Genomic DNA, 16,654 nt, shown 5'->3' with positions numbered 1-16,654 from the left:
CTACTAAAAGGATAATAAGCATAATCACATAATAAGCATAATCCCACGAAAGTCACAGTCCCAATACAAAGAACTAAAACTAATCAAAACATCAAAAGCTGTCACTGCTCCTTTCTTATACCAGGAGGAGCAATAGATGGACTGACTTAACAAAAAACTAGACAAGCTAATCACATAAACAACACTAAGAAAAACTTAACACAGACTAACAAAAGATAAACTGAACAAGATAACAGACACTAATCGACCAAACTAGGTTGTTCATCAACCTCATCATTTCTAGCATCCGAAGCATCACCAGGAGAAACTAACAGTGAATCTGCAAAGATATGTCGCCTCCTCTCTTCTTGGCTATCAATGGGCTCTGGGGAGGGAAATACCAATTAGGAAGGTTTGAGTAGGCTAGATCATACTCTACAATTGATTTGTGTCTACTGACACCTCCACTGCTACCCTCACCAAAAGCACCAAAACCCCTATCTTTGACTTTCTTAGCCACTGATCGATGAATTTCCCCTTCCTCTACCTTAATTTCCATTAGTTGGTCGGATTCCTTCCTCTTACTATTTTACTATTCTGTTCCAAGATAGGAACTTTATCTTTGCTCAATACATTGGAAGGAACCACCGATAAAGCCAAGTTCTGCACAGTGGGGATAGTAGAAGGGGAGATATCCATCTTAGAACTAGAAGCTTTGACATTTGGCTTGATACAAGGGACTGGTGAATGCTCAATAATACGACACCGATGGCAAATAGCTTTAGGAAAACGCAAATAACTGAAGTTGACTGGCTTACCTCCATCCATAAAAATAGAATTCAACGTAGCTAACAGGGCAGTCCTCACATCATACATGAACTGGATATGAATCAAAGTATTAGTCACCATGCTAAAGTTCTTCGGTTGTACTTGCATAATATAACCCATACAAGAAAAAATGATATCGAGGTCCTGACGATTCTGAATAGCTGAAGGAAGACCCGCAAAGCTGCATCCCATAGGTTCACACATCAGTTCTAGAGCCTCCTTACTCATTGGGAAATCCACCTCTTGCATAACCACTAGTAGACCCCTGATGATCCAGGGCCTCCCTTGGTTAATCTCGTTCATGACTACCAAGCTTCTGGGTTTGATAATGAAATGATTAGGATCATAAGGAGATTTAGTAATCTCACATTCTCTAAAGAACCGAGATTGAGCAGAGAGGTTTCTCCTAATAAAACCTATTCCATAGTCATAAGAACAACACAATCTCGCCACAAAACCAGCCTCAATCTCTGGCAAATCTTTGTTAACCGATGGCTTCTGATAAGCTATGGTTAAGTTACCATATTCCGAGATATTCATTTGAAGAGCCATCTTATCAAAGAGTTCGTCTATATGGAATTTAGAAAAAGTGTTCGACATTAATAGAAGAGATAGAAGATGAAGGGGGAAGAGAATGAGAACAGACTCAAATAGACGACAGCAGAGAACCAAAATAAATCTCTCTCTCAAGGTATAAGGGCAGTTAAAGCTCTTTGCATGCATGATCTCGAAAAGTGAATCTTCTCTAATCCAGACTCCAACCACAGTGAGACGTCAATGAACCTAGGGAAGAGGCGAAACCCCCTAAACCATTCACCACTTGTAAGCTGGAAATGTAACGACCAATCTCAGTAACCCAAACGTAAGAGGAGATGAAAAATCCGGTGCACGCTTGAGGAGGGGTAATGAACAGCCTAGTTTGGTTTAATTACTCTTGACACATGTAAATTAAACAAATAAAATAGACTAAATTACTTACCTCGCTTACCGAAAATTATCCACTGTGATTATACCTTGGCTTTTCGCAGATTCCCTAGGACTTTGATGATGATGCCTGCTTTATGCTTCTTATTCCTTCTTCTTGTTCTTTGCTAAGCTTCTTTATTGTTTTTATTTGGTGTTAGTTGCTAATCTCTTGCCTTTTTGTCTTCAAAAGATTCGATCCGACGGTTACTAGAAAGGATCTGTTAGAATCTATGCTTGCATGTGGGATAAGGTTGAAGATGAATGGTGTACACTAGTGGTTTGTTAATGGTGGTTTAGGGTTTTTTCAGAGGGAAAAGGAGAGGGAAGAAAAAACGCCTGCTGACGTCAGGTTGGAGCTTCTCTCTCCTCAAAAACCCCGTTTATGGTTTTTTTCCAGAGGGAAGAAATAATAAAGTGTTTCAAATGAATATGGCAAGCCATCTTCATTTGAAACACTTTATTATTTTAATGTATACCAGTAAGCACACTATTTCTCAGGGACGAAACCAAGACAAAAGTTCAAGCGGAGCCAATATTGTATTATGAATTTATAAATGACAATTTATTTACATTTTATATTTATACTCCGCTTATAAAAAGGTTGTCAGTATATGGACAACCGAAACTCTTATATGGACAAAAATTCTGGGTGTAAAAATACTCAGATACTTTTAATTGGGGACAAAACATGCCTTTTGAGACTCACACCACCTTCTTCAAACGACCACCATCACCCACCACTACTTTCAATTTGAAATTTCAAAATTCAGACTAATGAAGGAGAAACATGAGTTTTTCCGATCAAATAGGGTTTGACGTGATCCATCTTCAATATCATCCGAAGAAATTCGTCAATTTTGAAAGAAATTTGATGAAGTTTCAAGTGTAACATCTCTTAATTTGCATCATATTATTGGTTTTGGGTGCAAACTCATGTTTTAGGGTTCTTGCACAGTGAAGAAATCTCTATCTTAATTTTAGGGTTTTCTTTGCTTTTTTGCCTAGTCTTGTATTACATCAGGCTCAACATGAATAAGTATCAACATTTTGTTTCTTTTGAAGTTCAATATGAAATTTGGAGATCATATTGAGGAAACCCCCAAATTTCACTTTGATATCACCATTAATTACCATTTCAAGTGCTGGGGACACCATCACCATCTCCTCTTCTATTCTTTCTAGAGAGAGAAAGTAAATGAAGAACCCAAATGAATTTCTTCTTGGAATAGGAGATGAGTAGAGAGAGGGAGATGGAAAAAAATGACAAACTAGGTTAACTTTGGTTTTGAATAGAGAGAGTGAAGGATTAGATAAGGAAAGTGAGAAAGAGGAACAGAGGTGGGTGTACACGGGTTTAGAGGTGGAGAGAGAGATGAAGATGTTTTTTGCTGTCCCCCATCAAAAGGTGCTAATTATTTTTCCACCTTCCTATGCTTTTGTCCATATAAAAAATTCAGTTGTCCATATATTGCCTACCTATAAAAAATGGTCTTTGTATATGTAATTTGAAATAAGAGTGGTTTTATCGATCAAAACTATGATTTTGTTTAATCTGATTTTACTTTTATCAGCTAAGAACGTCTTCTAAACAGAGGTTTTGAGACCAAATTTTTGCTAAATGTGTCACAATTTGCTTATACAGTCGAATCCATGTAATGGTTCTTGTCTCACTGGATCGAACACAAGTCAATTAGATCATAATCACACAGTCCAACCAGAAAGCCTCTAACACTTTGTTGCAATAGTGTTTGATGTCTTGAAAATGTCCCATCTGAGTCGTTTAATTTAGTCGAGTTAGTTCGTTTCGAGTCTTTATTATAATAAAATGGTTGATTTTCTTGATTAGGTGTTTTTTGCAGAGTTAGGTGAGAAAAAACGGTTAAAAATGAGAAAAAGGATGCATGAAGGGTATTTTGGTCATTTGGAGTCGAGTACATTTTGGTAACTTGGCCAAGTTCAGTGCATGGGTGAGAAGTAGAGTCCGAGACGAGCTCGTAGGAGAAAACAGAAGTCAATTCGGAGTCCGTATGAGTGAAATATGCAAAGTCAAAGTCATGTCAACATTTGGTCAACACTCGGGACACAGTTGGGCACGGTTCTGGCTAGTGGGATAAAAGTCGATGATGTGGCCCGACCTGGGATGTGGAGCATCTTATTTTGGTATTCCTGTTCAGCACTTAAACGAGCCCCAAAGAGGAAGATTCAGGGTACCTCGTTGCTAGATAGTTCCGTAGTCCCGAACCATATGTTTTAATCTTGGCCATCAAATTCCTTTCTTCTTAATCCGTCGGCTGTTGTTACCAACCCACCTTATTATACTATAACCGGCTGCACCTTATCATCCGAATTAAAGCACCAACTGGCATTAGTCATGTGGTCCCTCTTTTCTACTTTTAATCCCCCGAAATTACCTAATAACCTCTTCTTTTTATTCTTTTCAATTTTCAATCAATAAGAATCCATTTCTTGATTAAGCAACCATAACTTCCTATTTTAACCCTCTTTCTCCCTTTTTCTCCCAATTAATTCCTAAAACCCTAGTCATCAACCCATCTATAAATAAATCTCTATCTCTCTCATTTCTCTCTGACTTGAAAACCCTCTCAATCCATCCTTTCTATTTCTTTCCCATACCTTCTTCTTCCCTTTCATTAACATTAGTAGTAGTAGCTAGTCTTCTTCTTACTACCCCTTCCTCTTTATACTAATACTACTACTACTTCTTCTCTACCACTATATTCTTTCATTAATAGTCTTCTCCTTCTTCCTTCCATATTCTTCTATCATCTTTATCCCCTTTCATCTCTTCTTTCCAGCTTCTTTCTACATCTAATTTCTTCCTTCTTTTTCTTTTTCTTTTTCTTTTTTGGGTGGCAATAAAATAGCTATTACTTGGATTTCTTGGAGTAAAATTCTTGAGCACAAATGGAGCAAATCTTGGACAAAATGGAAATACATGAGTATATGGATTTTGGACATTCTTGGTGATTTCTTTCCATTAATTTTTTAGTATTTTCATTTATTTTACAATGTCAATGAATGTTACTCCAGATTCCTTGTATAGTTAACTTAGCAATCTAAGGTTGTAGATGAACCCATTTTGGATCTTTGTAATTCTTGTTTTTGATTAATTAAATCCCTTGATGTGCTTTAATGTCTATTGATTGTTTATCTATATGGATTGGATTTTCTTTCCATTACTCATGCTTCATAATTGGATATTTCATACTTTCGTTAAGTTGTTAGATGGAGTATGCTTTTTAGATGATGAATAATAGTTAAGCAATCTGAATCTCTATAAGGATGACAATTAGAATTAGTAATTATAAAATTATTTTATCTAGAACATCATCCGGAATCCAAATAATTCATTATATTGGATCTCGAGTATATACAAAAGATATTTAAGTAATTAAGTGCTTGTTTTATAAAGTGAAATTATGCGGGGGATTTTATAACCTTAGATATCTTCCCACCTCTCTCTTAGATAGTTTAGTTAGTTTTATTTGTTTTCTTATTTCTTACAAATCAATCATCAAATTTATGAAGTGGGGTGTGTGTGTGTGTTTTAGTCTAAGTAGCTATTGACATCTTGATTATTGGGTTAAAATCGCCTTCAATATTCGAAGTTGTCTACCTATCCCTTGGGACGATTCACGAATTTACTAACATACTATAACTTGAACCCGTATACTTGCGGGAATAGTGTAAATGGTTACGATTCATTGTTATAATGTGACCACTACGGCAACGTCGAGGGCCTAGCTGGTTCCGTCCCTGAAGGATCGCCTTGTTGATATCAGCGTATGTGGTAGCATCAACCTTAACGGAAGGTTCAAGGCGAACCTTCTGGAAAGAAGAGAAGTATGATGGAGACCATCTACATAACTGCCCAGTCGTCAGTACACGACCAAGCCCAAGTGAGATTATTAGACAAGTTTTTACAGAGTTCAAGTTTTAGGAGGTTTTCTTATTTTTAGAAGTCTATTTAGGTTAATAGTTATCAAGAAGAATGTAGAAGTTATTTATTTCCTAGTTCAAGTATATCTAGAAATACCTAAACCCTACAAAAGGGAGTCGAGTCTATCTTTATTTTAGATCTTCGAATATTATCAATCAAGTTTATTGTTAATCAAGTTTATCGTTATTTTATCAGTTAATTTTGTTATTTTATCATAGTTTTAATGGTGGACTTCATTACCTAAATGCTTCCGTAACAACTACATCACAAAATTCGCTTTCCAATAAATGAGGGGTCTTTATCAGGTAATGTTATGAAATAAGCGATAATAGAAGTGAATTTGACCCTTAAATACCGAGATTAGTTGTATACGTGCTGTAAGAGGCAGTTTCTAAAAATTGAAGAGGCGGTTTTGGAGGCATGGATGTTTGCTTGTGGCGGTTTGGCTTCAATAGGCGGTTTAAACTGATTGTGGCGGTTTCCAGTTCTAAATTGGAATTGGTTTCCAAAATTGGAGGATCCCACCGGCTTATATTATAATATAAATAGGGGTCTTGAGTCTTTGTAAAACACACCAACAACAACACAAAACAACTCAAGAACAATTACTCATAGAGTGAGCTAGAGAGTGTGAGCAAGTGAGAGAAATTTTGTTCATAGTTTTGAGCGGATTTAAATTTCTCGGTCGTCGAAGATTTAGTATAGAAGGTTATTGTCTATACGGTACCATCTTGGGACGAACTTGTGGGTTGTGTGAGTCGTCTTCATCTATCCTTCAATAAAGATTTCTTGTTCGCCCGAGGACGTAGGCTTTAGACCGAACCTCGTTAATTCCGTTTGCATATTTAGTTTTGGCTTAGCTTTTCGATTAATTTTCATAATCGCATCAATTTCTAGGATAGGTTCGATAGCTTCCGCGACTTCTAATTCTAACACGTGCTTATAGAGAACTCGGGTCAATACCTGCTTATAGCATTTCGGGCGGGTGAAGCGCTCCCACACACAAACAGTTGGTAGAGCATGTATTCCGAAACCCTGGAAGTCCGAGGGTCGATTCCCAGTATAGGCAAAATCCTTGGTTTATTGAACTTCAGTTATTAAAGGTATAAATAATGACTTAGTTTGTTTGGAATCGGACTACGATCCACGTTACTCATTACATGACATTGATACATTATCAAGATGTAGTAAGTAAAAGATTAAACCGCTTAAATTTATTATTAATGTCGACATTATCAATCACTTAAGGAATCCGGGTGGTGACAATAATGGTCTAGCTTTATGGCATTTAAGAGTCTTACTAAAATAGTAATGGCAGATATGATCCAGGCCATGAATGCAGTGAACCTACGTTGTTTCGAAAAAATACGTGACTTATCTGTTTGTCAAACCTCTTTTCTCTCACTATCTACATCAACTGCAATGAACTCATGCGAATATGCATGTCTTGCCCGCCAACTAACACGTATGAAAACCTAAACCACATAACTTGGACGTACTACCCTTTTTATTATGATAATTACTTGCATCTTCCACTATTAAAAGGCCTTCCATTCTATCCAAATTTGAACAAATTCCCATAGGTGATCAAAGCCCAACTACCCTTTTACCTCAAGCAACCAACTCCTCAACCTCAAATCAACCACAATAGACATGAATTCCTCATTCGCAAGGTAACAAATAAGGTATAAGCTAATCTTTTTTGTAATGATAACTGCATTGTTTCATTTGTTAAAAACAATATTGAGATGTTATAAATTTATTAAAACATGAATGTCAACCCTAGATTTTTTTTACAACAATTGCAATACGGTAATGCTATTACTAGTACGGACAAAGGAATGAAATTTCGGATTCGGTGGCAGTGGTTCTAAAAGTGAAAACGTTTCGTAGAAACGTTTCGGTCAGTGTGGAAATCTGACAAATCTACATAAATGATAGAAATATGATACAATTATGTATAACAAGATTATTAAACCATAATGAAGCATACAAATGATGTGTTTAACGAATTAACATTATCTATTAGTTTGAGAGAGTTTTGGCAATTACACAGTTATGTCTGAGTGTAAATTGGATAACTTTTTCGCTATAACACCCAAAAGATAACTTTCTTACTGATAAAAGTTAACAAACTATGTTAGTTTGAGAAGGTATCGTCAATAACATAGTAATATCGGGGGTGTTACTAAAACAAAACCAGTTTAGGCAATTAAGCCAGGGTGTAAATCATTCAAATAAATTTAGAAAACATTAAAAATATAAGATAAAAATAAAGAGATATCTTTGAGAGATGAAAAAGATGAAGGAAGAGATATATTGTTCGTATCAGTTTCTCTGGATTTTTTAGCTAGATTTTTATTATGTTGGGCAAAATGTCTATCATTTCATTGGAAATTTCGAAATTTTCAACAATCTCAGCGGAAATTTCTATCATGTCAGTGGAAATTATGCTGGAAATAGTTGTAAGTGCTATTTCGTGCCCCTAACCTAAATTTAGAAAACGTTTCGCAAAATTACGAAAAATTTGATTCCTTGGCGTGGATACACTAGCTAATTACCAAATCTTTTAATGGGTTGGGCCAATTTTGTCACTAAAAAATTATACATAAAAAGACCTTTTTTGAGTGGAAGAAATTCAATAATTCTAAGACTGTCATAAACAATTGAGCATTATAACTACCTTACAAAAATTAGTATACATTTTTTTACAGAAAATTTGATCATTGTGATCTCCTTTTTTTTTTTAAAAAACGACTACGACCGTTCTACATTAGTCGTTACAAGGCATTGATACATCATGAAGATGTGATAAGCACGATAACTGCCTAAGTTAAACTTATAATGAAAAAGGCCTAAAATCCAACAACATGAAAGAGGAATAAAGTCCGACAAACTTATTACGTTATTTATACCTTCAATAACCCGAATTTAATATCCATGGATTCCACTTCTTCTGGGAATGAAACCTGAGACCTCTAAAGTTTTGGAGTTTATGTCAACACTTATCAACCACTTGGGCAGCCAAGTGCTGACTCATTGTGATCTCTAGAACAACATTTTTTATTATCACATAGTATCGATGTATCAATGCCTTTGTAATGACTATTGTAGTCACTAGTCAACCTAAAAAAAACGTGGTGAAATGGAAAACAAGGTACAATAAGAAAAAAAAATGGGTTAGGAACTACCTTGATTCTCCTTACACATACAAAAGATCTCTACTTAGTTTGCGAAATGATGACTCACTCAGATGAAAAAGCCGTCTAGATCGTAGTAAAACTTTGAACTCTTTTGTTTGTTCGTGAAGGTGAATCTGCATGTCACAAATTAAGTTCAAATCTTTTGTGCACATTGCACTACCGTATTTTTCAGTTGTATTTTGCCTTAAACCAGAAACGGGATTGTTCACAAACATAAAACTAGTTGCAGGGGAAACTAAGGAACATGTTCAAGAAACAAGTCTGAATATACACTCACGTGTAGTTTTACTTCTCAGGAAACGGGATTGTTCATCCAAATATATCTATAATTTACTCACGTGTAGTTTTACTTCGCAGGAAAATATTTTTGCATAAACTGTAATTTAAAGAAGGAATCACTCCATGTCAAATTAACTATTCGCACATGTCAGGACCCGATATTTTTTCTACCTGATTATTTTCATGTCAATTCCTATTCGTAGCACAAATATCACAAACATTGAATATACGCTCACTCTAAATCCTAAATCCTGACACACACGTTTAAATTGAGCATTTATTTCTCTAGCAAACTTTGACCATCCATCAACTCTCACTCAAAGTCTGTACATAAACCCTAACATACCATCCATATGACTTACACCACGTCCGCATTCTTCTCATTCCTTACAATCATGTGGGAATCTAGAGCCCAACTTGCCAACATTGCCCTAGTAATAACCACCACTTCACTAATCATATTTGCAAGGATTTTTATCGGAAAACATCGATCTTCGTCCAACACGTTGAGGGCTGCACTCCCTCCGGGTCCTAAGTCATGGCCGAATATCGGAAGCCTTCTTGAATTACGTCGAAATAAACCAGCGTTTCGATGGATATTTAGGGTAATGAAGGAATTGAACACTGATATTGCATGTATTCGTCTTGGCAATGTTCATGTAATTCCAGTAAACTCACCGGATATTGCGCAAGAGTTCTTGAAGAAACAAGACACTACATTTGCTTCAAGGCCTTTAACAATGGCTAGTGAAATAGCCAGCCGTGGGTATGTCACCACTATATTTTCACCAATGGGAGATCAATGGAAGAAGATGAGAAAATGCATAGCTTCTGAAGTGATTAATCCTTCAAGAGTAAAGTGGTTACTTGAGAAGAGAAGTGAGGAAGCTAATAACCTAGTTTTCTACATAAATAACCAATGCAAGAAATTTCGGTTATGTTATGAAGATGGTGGTGGTGGTGGTACAGTAATTGATATTAGACTTGCTACAAGACAGTATACTGGAAATGTTACAAGAAAGATGATGTTCAATAAGAGGTACTTTGGGGAAGGAAGAGAAGATGGAGGATCTAGTTTTCAAGAAGAAGAGCATGTGGATGCACTCTTTAGGGTTTTATCATATGTTTATGCATTTTGTATATCAGATTATTTGCCTTGGTTGAGATGGTTAGACTTGGATGGCCATGAAAAGATTATCAAGGAAGCAACTAATATTGTGAATAAGTATCATGATCCTATAATAGAAGAAAGAATTGGAGAATGGAGATCGAGAGATCGACGCAACAATGAACTACCACAGGATCTTCTTGATGTAATGATCTCACTGGAGGACAAAGATGGGAAGCCATTGCTATCAATAGAAGAGATCAAAGCTCAAACAGCGGTAAGATAATAGGGAAATGGTAAAGTTACAAAAGATTTTGACAAAAGATAGTTCCCAGCTGATGTGGCGGTTGTGGTTTCAAACTTTGACCAAATCTAGGCCGTTGAGAGATGAATATCACAACCGCCACATCAGCTGGGAACTTTCTTTTGTCAAAATCCTTTGTAACTCTAGCATCTCCCAAGATAATATCAACCTCTAATTGGCTGTATTTTCTCCTGGTCAAATATGATTCGAGGTCTATATTGGCTCCAATCAGATTTTAGAATGTCATATCAAGCCCTTAGTATGGTGAACATCAGTTGGATAATCGACTTTTGGAGCCTATCGACAATCCGACCCAAAGGGTTCGGTTATTGTAAATCTCAATCCCAACCAATCAATTCATGGTTTGGTTTGGTTACCAAACTATGTGTGAACGGTTTGGTTTGGTTGGATAACCGAACCAAAGGTTAAAATTTTCCCATGAATAAAATTTCGTGTTTTCGAGTTTAAAACATGCTACAATTATACTTAGAACGTGCTAAAATTAGTATTATCTTACAAACCATTAAGTATACATGTACGTGATTAATTTGACATAGTTTATCAACATTTGAGGAAAATAAAAAACGATAAACAATTGAATCTCCACCACCCATAATGGCCAATCATCTATTCTTACATATATAATAGATAATAATAAATGGTTTGTTTTTTTTCTTTTGGTTATCCGTCAAACAAATCCATGGACCGAACCAAATCCCTCGGTTTTGACTTTTTAGTATGAACCAATCCGGATAACCATTGGATCAGTCCCCGAACCGTCCAAATCTGCTTGGATCGGATTGTTTTGGTCGGTTCGGATACTAAATGTACACCCCTAGTCCTTAATGTATGTATTTACTCGAAGTCAAATCTGATTTGAGGTCTAAATTGGCTTGAGTCAGATATTGAGAATGTTGTTTTTATTTGATTCACGGTCTCTCACTCGTTCGAATAAGTTATTCGAACTCATTTTTGGGTCATTTGACTTAGATAACGCAATTGCATCAGATAACACAATGAAAAAGTGTCACCATATGAGTCAGAAATACTGTTTTTAGAATTTTATATTGATGAATATAAGAAAATATGTAGGAGTTGTTCTATGCAACTGTAGATAATCCTGCAAATGGAGTGGAATGGGCCATGGCAGAGATGATAAATCAACCTGATATCCTTCTAAAAGCAGTCGAAGAAATCGATATGGTAGTCGGGAAAGATCGTTTGGTACAAGAATCTGATTTTCCAAAGCTAAATTTTGTAAAAGCTTGTATTAGAGAAGCATTTAGACTTCATCCCGTAGTTCCCTTTAATGTTCCACATATGTCCATGTCTGATACCATGGTGGCTGGTTATTTTATCCCTAAAGGCAGCCATATATTGTTGAGCCGAAGAGGCCTTAACCCTAAAGTTTGGGATGAGCCACTCAAATACATTCCTGAGCGCCATTTGGTGAATGATGGATCCCTTCCAGTTGAACTTACTGAGCCAGATTTACGGTTCATTTCGTTTAGCACCGGACGACGTGGATGCATTGGTATTCAACTCGGATCGGCCATTACTCTCATGTTGTTGGCGAGGCTTCTTCAAGGGTTCAATTGGCGTGTCCCTCGTGGAGAAGAGTCGATTGATCTCTCTGAATCAGATAATGATCTCTCTTTGGCTAAGCCACTACATGCACATGCCGAGCCACGACTAGCTCCTCATCTCTACTCTCCATGTTGAATTTTCTCTGGATCGAGTTCAACAATGCTTCAAATAATTATGGTTCCTTGTATTAATAGTGGTATCTGCCAGGAACTTTTTTCAGTATTCAAGTCCTCATTTATGCTCGAGTGGTGTTCTTATCTCGTTCATGCAAATAAATTTGTGCCATTTAATTTAATACTATTGATAGAGTAAAGTTTGTGATTTTAAATATCAGTTTCATTTAATTCCGTCTGGAAATGAGGTTTGTAAGTGTTAGAGCTCATTGAGCCTAAATTACAAAGGTTGTGTTTGTTTTATTTGTTTCTGAATCTGAATTAGCTGAATTTAAGCAACTGGAGTTCATTTTGACTTTTTCAGATGTTGGACTATCAATTCAGACTTGTTTTGAAATCTGAAATTTGTGGGTCTTATTTCAATTATTTGCGACGTCTAAAAAATTCAGCCAAATTTCAAATCTTACCAAATAAAAAAACAAACATCTGAAATTTGAATTGGCATCCAATTCAGACTTCAGATCCGAAAAATAAAGAAAACAAGAACCCTGATTCGTTTTTCGAAAATTTGACTTGAAAGGAAATATCTTGGCAATGAGATATAATGCTAATACCTATGATGGGCCTTTCCCAAATCGTCTGGTTCTAAAGGCGCTCCAATTACAAGATACTTGCTCCCCCTAATTTGCCTATGATGGACCTTTAGCAGAATGGGGTTGCCTAAAACTTTGCGCCTAATATTGTGGAGTGTAACCGAAATAGGAGTGTTTATAGAAATATAATTAGTAATTTAGTATATTAACTCGAAGTCCAATTCTGAACGTTTCATGTTCTTTTTTTTTTTTTGTTGAAGTAGATTCATTTAATTAAACCACATAGTTATTACAGTATTTATTTACTAACATATAAGGTACATTTTTCCACTTTCTACTTGCATTCTTCTTCCTCGACCATTTTTTCAAATATATCTGCACTTGAGTTTAGAGGTCTTTGAATGTAGTTGAATTTCACCTCCTCGAATTCTTTGCTTTTTGCTTGGATTTTCTGTATGTGTATAAGAAATTGTTAGTGTAAAGTATAGCATTTATTATGAAGATGATTACTAAGATTAATGTTGTCATTTTCCACTATAATTTTCTTGTGGTGATTCTCTTTTGCCCATTCGAGACCAAATAAAATTGCCATTGCCTCTCCTTCTTCACTATTTCTTACTCTTGTAGTTTTAGCATGTGCTTCAATGAATTTTGATTCTGCATTGTGAACAATAAAGCTAATACCCACATTAGAAGTTAGATTCGTATAAGATGCATCAACATTTACCTTAATAAAATGTTGAGGTGGAGGTTGCCATTTTTCCGTGGAAGTATGTTTGCTTTTCTTCTAATTGTTTTTTATTTTAGAGAAGTTTTCAATCATACTGGTGATTTTGTTTAGATCCGTGATTTCGTGCTGGAAACAGTGATCACACCTCACTTTCCATAGGATCCATAAAATAGTTGAAAAGTGAATATTATCATTAGTGTAGCTAAGATTTGCCTTGTCTTCCCATGAGAATATCCAATCCGAGATGGACGTGATGTTATCAGAGATGATATTATAGTAAAACCAGATGTTTTTCGCCAAAGCACAGTGTAGGAGCGCATGTTTAATAGATTAAGACATAATGCAATTAGGGCACGTAGTAATATTGTTTCATGTTCTTTTCTTAATTTTAATAAGTAAACCATAAATGACATAGGTTCTTTTTTCCTTTTTCTTTAGATTGGACTCTTCACTCTTTGAGTCATTACATTTGAATGACATTAACATATCGTGATAAATATGCAAACCATCATGAATTTATAACATACTAGGTTTCCTCCCCGTCCTACGGACAGGGAAGATCCCTCTTGGTTAAGAGTATGAGTGCCTAACTCTTGACAGTACACATGGAACTCTTTTGTTAAGTTCTGATCTCCTGACATTTGCTTGAACCAAATAACTTCCAAGAAGTCGCAAGGAAAAAAATATAACTCAAGCTCTCTTAATAAACTAACCCTAAACGTGAATCATTAGAGAACAATAATACATATAACAACTTAAACCATTATTTGGTTTCTCAACCTAACTTCGTACAATAGATTAACAACCACTTTTATCATGAAAAGGATTTAGTATCTTCCACTATTACTGTAGTATTTATTAACAGGGGCAAACATGCCATGTTTGTTTGAAACACTTTCTTGTTTTAATGTACAAAAAAGCTGCCGGACCACCACGGTCCGTTGTAAAATTCTACTCATCTTCATAGCACAATATTTATCAACAAATTTCATTACTTTTGTGGGTTTTTCGAGATCTAAATTTTGGACAAAAATTTAAAGCTTTTTTAGAGTATTCTGTTGCGTCAAGACTATAAAACTATGAGTACGCGTTTGTTGTTATGATGAATATCGCCTTACAACAAAAATTTATAGTTCGATTAATATTGGTTTGGTAAGCAAGGACAAAATGCATTGTCTTAGCTGGTTAACCTCACACATACAGGTCGTTTTCGACCCTGGGACAAGGGAAAACAAATTTCCAGTCATTTTTATTACTTAAATTGTAAAAGATAGTCAAATCAAAAATGAAATAATACATTAATCATTTAATTTTGCTTAATGTGTTTGGGGCGTCCATTGATGGGATTTGGAAGCATGGAATGGAAATCTCCAATTGAAAAAGAATACAATAGCACGTGAGAAAGGAAGTAGTTCTTATTTTCTTTTTTGTGTTAATTCTTATTTGGGCCCCTACTTTGTGACCATCTTCCTTTATGCCCCCTAACTGCCCTTTCTATATTAACTTTACAGAAAATAGGAGGTCATAAAAGAAGCTGGTCACAAAGTAGGGGCCCAAATAGGAATTAGACCAAATAGGAATTAACTTTTTATTTTTTGAGATAAGAAAGGAAGTAGTTGGGAGCACATGATAGAAGGGGTCTTCTGCGCCGATGAATCCGCATCCAAACATGCCCCTAAGTTTGGTTCTCCTTAAAATCTCCCTAGTCCTTACACTGATATGTGATGAGCGATGAGAATACCCCATGAATTAAATTAACATATGTACTATCATAGATTGATATCGGAGTTTTTAAATGTCTAACTACTGCCTGACTGCCGTAAAAAGTCATCCATATAATTTACTTCTATTAAATTATGTCATGCAATAAATGGTATACATAAAATAGAATAGCACGTCATCTAGAAGAAATTCCGTCGAAAAAGGTGTTTTACGACGGAAGAAAGCGGTCGTAAACAGTTGCGTAGTAAATAACTTTTCGACGGCTACGAAATAATCAATTTCGACAGTTCACCTGAAAAAACCGTCGCAAAAAAGACTATTCAAATTAACAAAAGTCCTATTATTTCCGACGGGTGTCTTTTACTAAAAACCGTCGCAAAAAAGCCTATTCAAATTAACAAAAGTCCTATTATTTCCGACGGGTGTCTTTTACTAAAATCCTAGGCAACAGTTTAGTTACTGATTTGTTTAATCAGTGTAGCACTGGACAGGGTTTGGTTCATATTGCTAAGGATGTTCATTAGTTAGATTGTTAGTTACAAATAGTTAGTTATAATTAGTTAAGTAACTAAGTTAGTTAGAGAAAGTTAGTTGAGAATTCTATTTTAGTTTGATACTTGATTAGTTGTAACAAACTTCTCTCTCAATACACTCTCTCTCTCTCTCTAAAAACTCCATTTATATCAAATCTCAATTGTAATTCAACTAATGAGAAATAAGAGATTTTAGCATTTCAATCATCTTCTTCTTCTTTCTAACATGGTAACAGAGCCAATCAAGTAAATTTTTCTTCTTCTTTGTCTTTCTTAAGCATCATTCAATCTTCAAAATCTTTCAATTTTTGTTCTTCTTCTTCGAAATTTATGTTTCAATTTTATCTTCAGTCTCTTCGAATTCCTTTTCTGTTTTGATTTCTGATTTCAATTTCTCCTCAAACTTCTTTCATGACTAATTCCTCAAGCTCTTCCACACCAAACACTTTGACATCTTCTTCATTTCATCTTCCCCCCAAACTCTTTGACATCTTCTTCATTTCATCTTTTTTCACCATCTACTGTTAATCAATATGTCTCTAACAAATTATCATCTACCAATTATATCTTCTGGAAATCTCAATTTCTTCCATTATTGCGATCATATGATGTTCTTGGCATTGTTGATGGCACATCTCCATGTCCAGTCAAATTTATTCAACTTCATCCTTTTGATCCACCTACTCTTAATCCTGATTATGCGAATTGGCATAAGCAAGATCAAATGATCCTCAGCTGGCTTCTTGCT

General features: G+C 35.5%; 1 protein-coding gene across 1 annotated transcript; it reads left to right on the top strand.

Annotated features, from left to right (window-relative positions):
• The first annotated feature begins 9,582 nt into the window (after nt 1-9,582).
• On the top strand, nt 9,583-12,691 carry LOC147568579 (phenylalanine N-monooxygenase-like). The gene is made up of 2 exons (XM_086654986.1): nt 9,583-10,601; nt 11,721-12,691. The coding sequence occupies exons 1-2, from the start codon at nt 9,612-9,614 to the stop codon at nt 12,348-12,350; spliced, it is 1,620 nt and encodes a 539-aa protein (XP_086511112.1). The 5' UTR covers nt 9,583-9,611; the 3' UTR covers nt 12,351-12,691.
• Nucleotides 12,692-16,654: the final 3,963 nt, after the last annotated feature.

The sequence above is a fragment of the Eschscholzia californica genome, unplaced genomic scaffold (genome assembly GCF_041429995.1).
Source record: "Eschscholzia californica isolate CP2 unplaced genomic scaffold, dmEscCali1.0.p SCAF_1, whole genome shotgun sequence".
NCBI lineage: Eukaryota > Viridiplantae > Streptophyta > Magnoliopsida > Ranunculales > Papaveraceae > Eschscholzia > Eschscholzia californica.
Note: the sequence above shows the minus strand (reverse complement) of the source record. Positions and strands in the feature narration are given on the sequence as shown.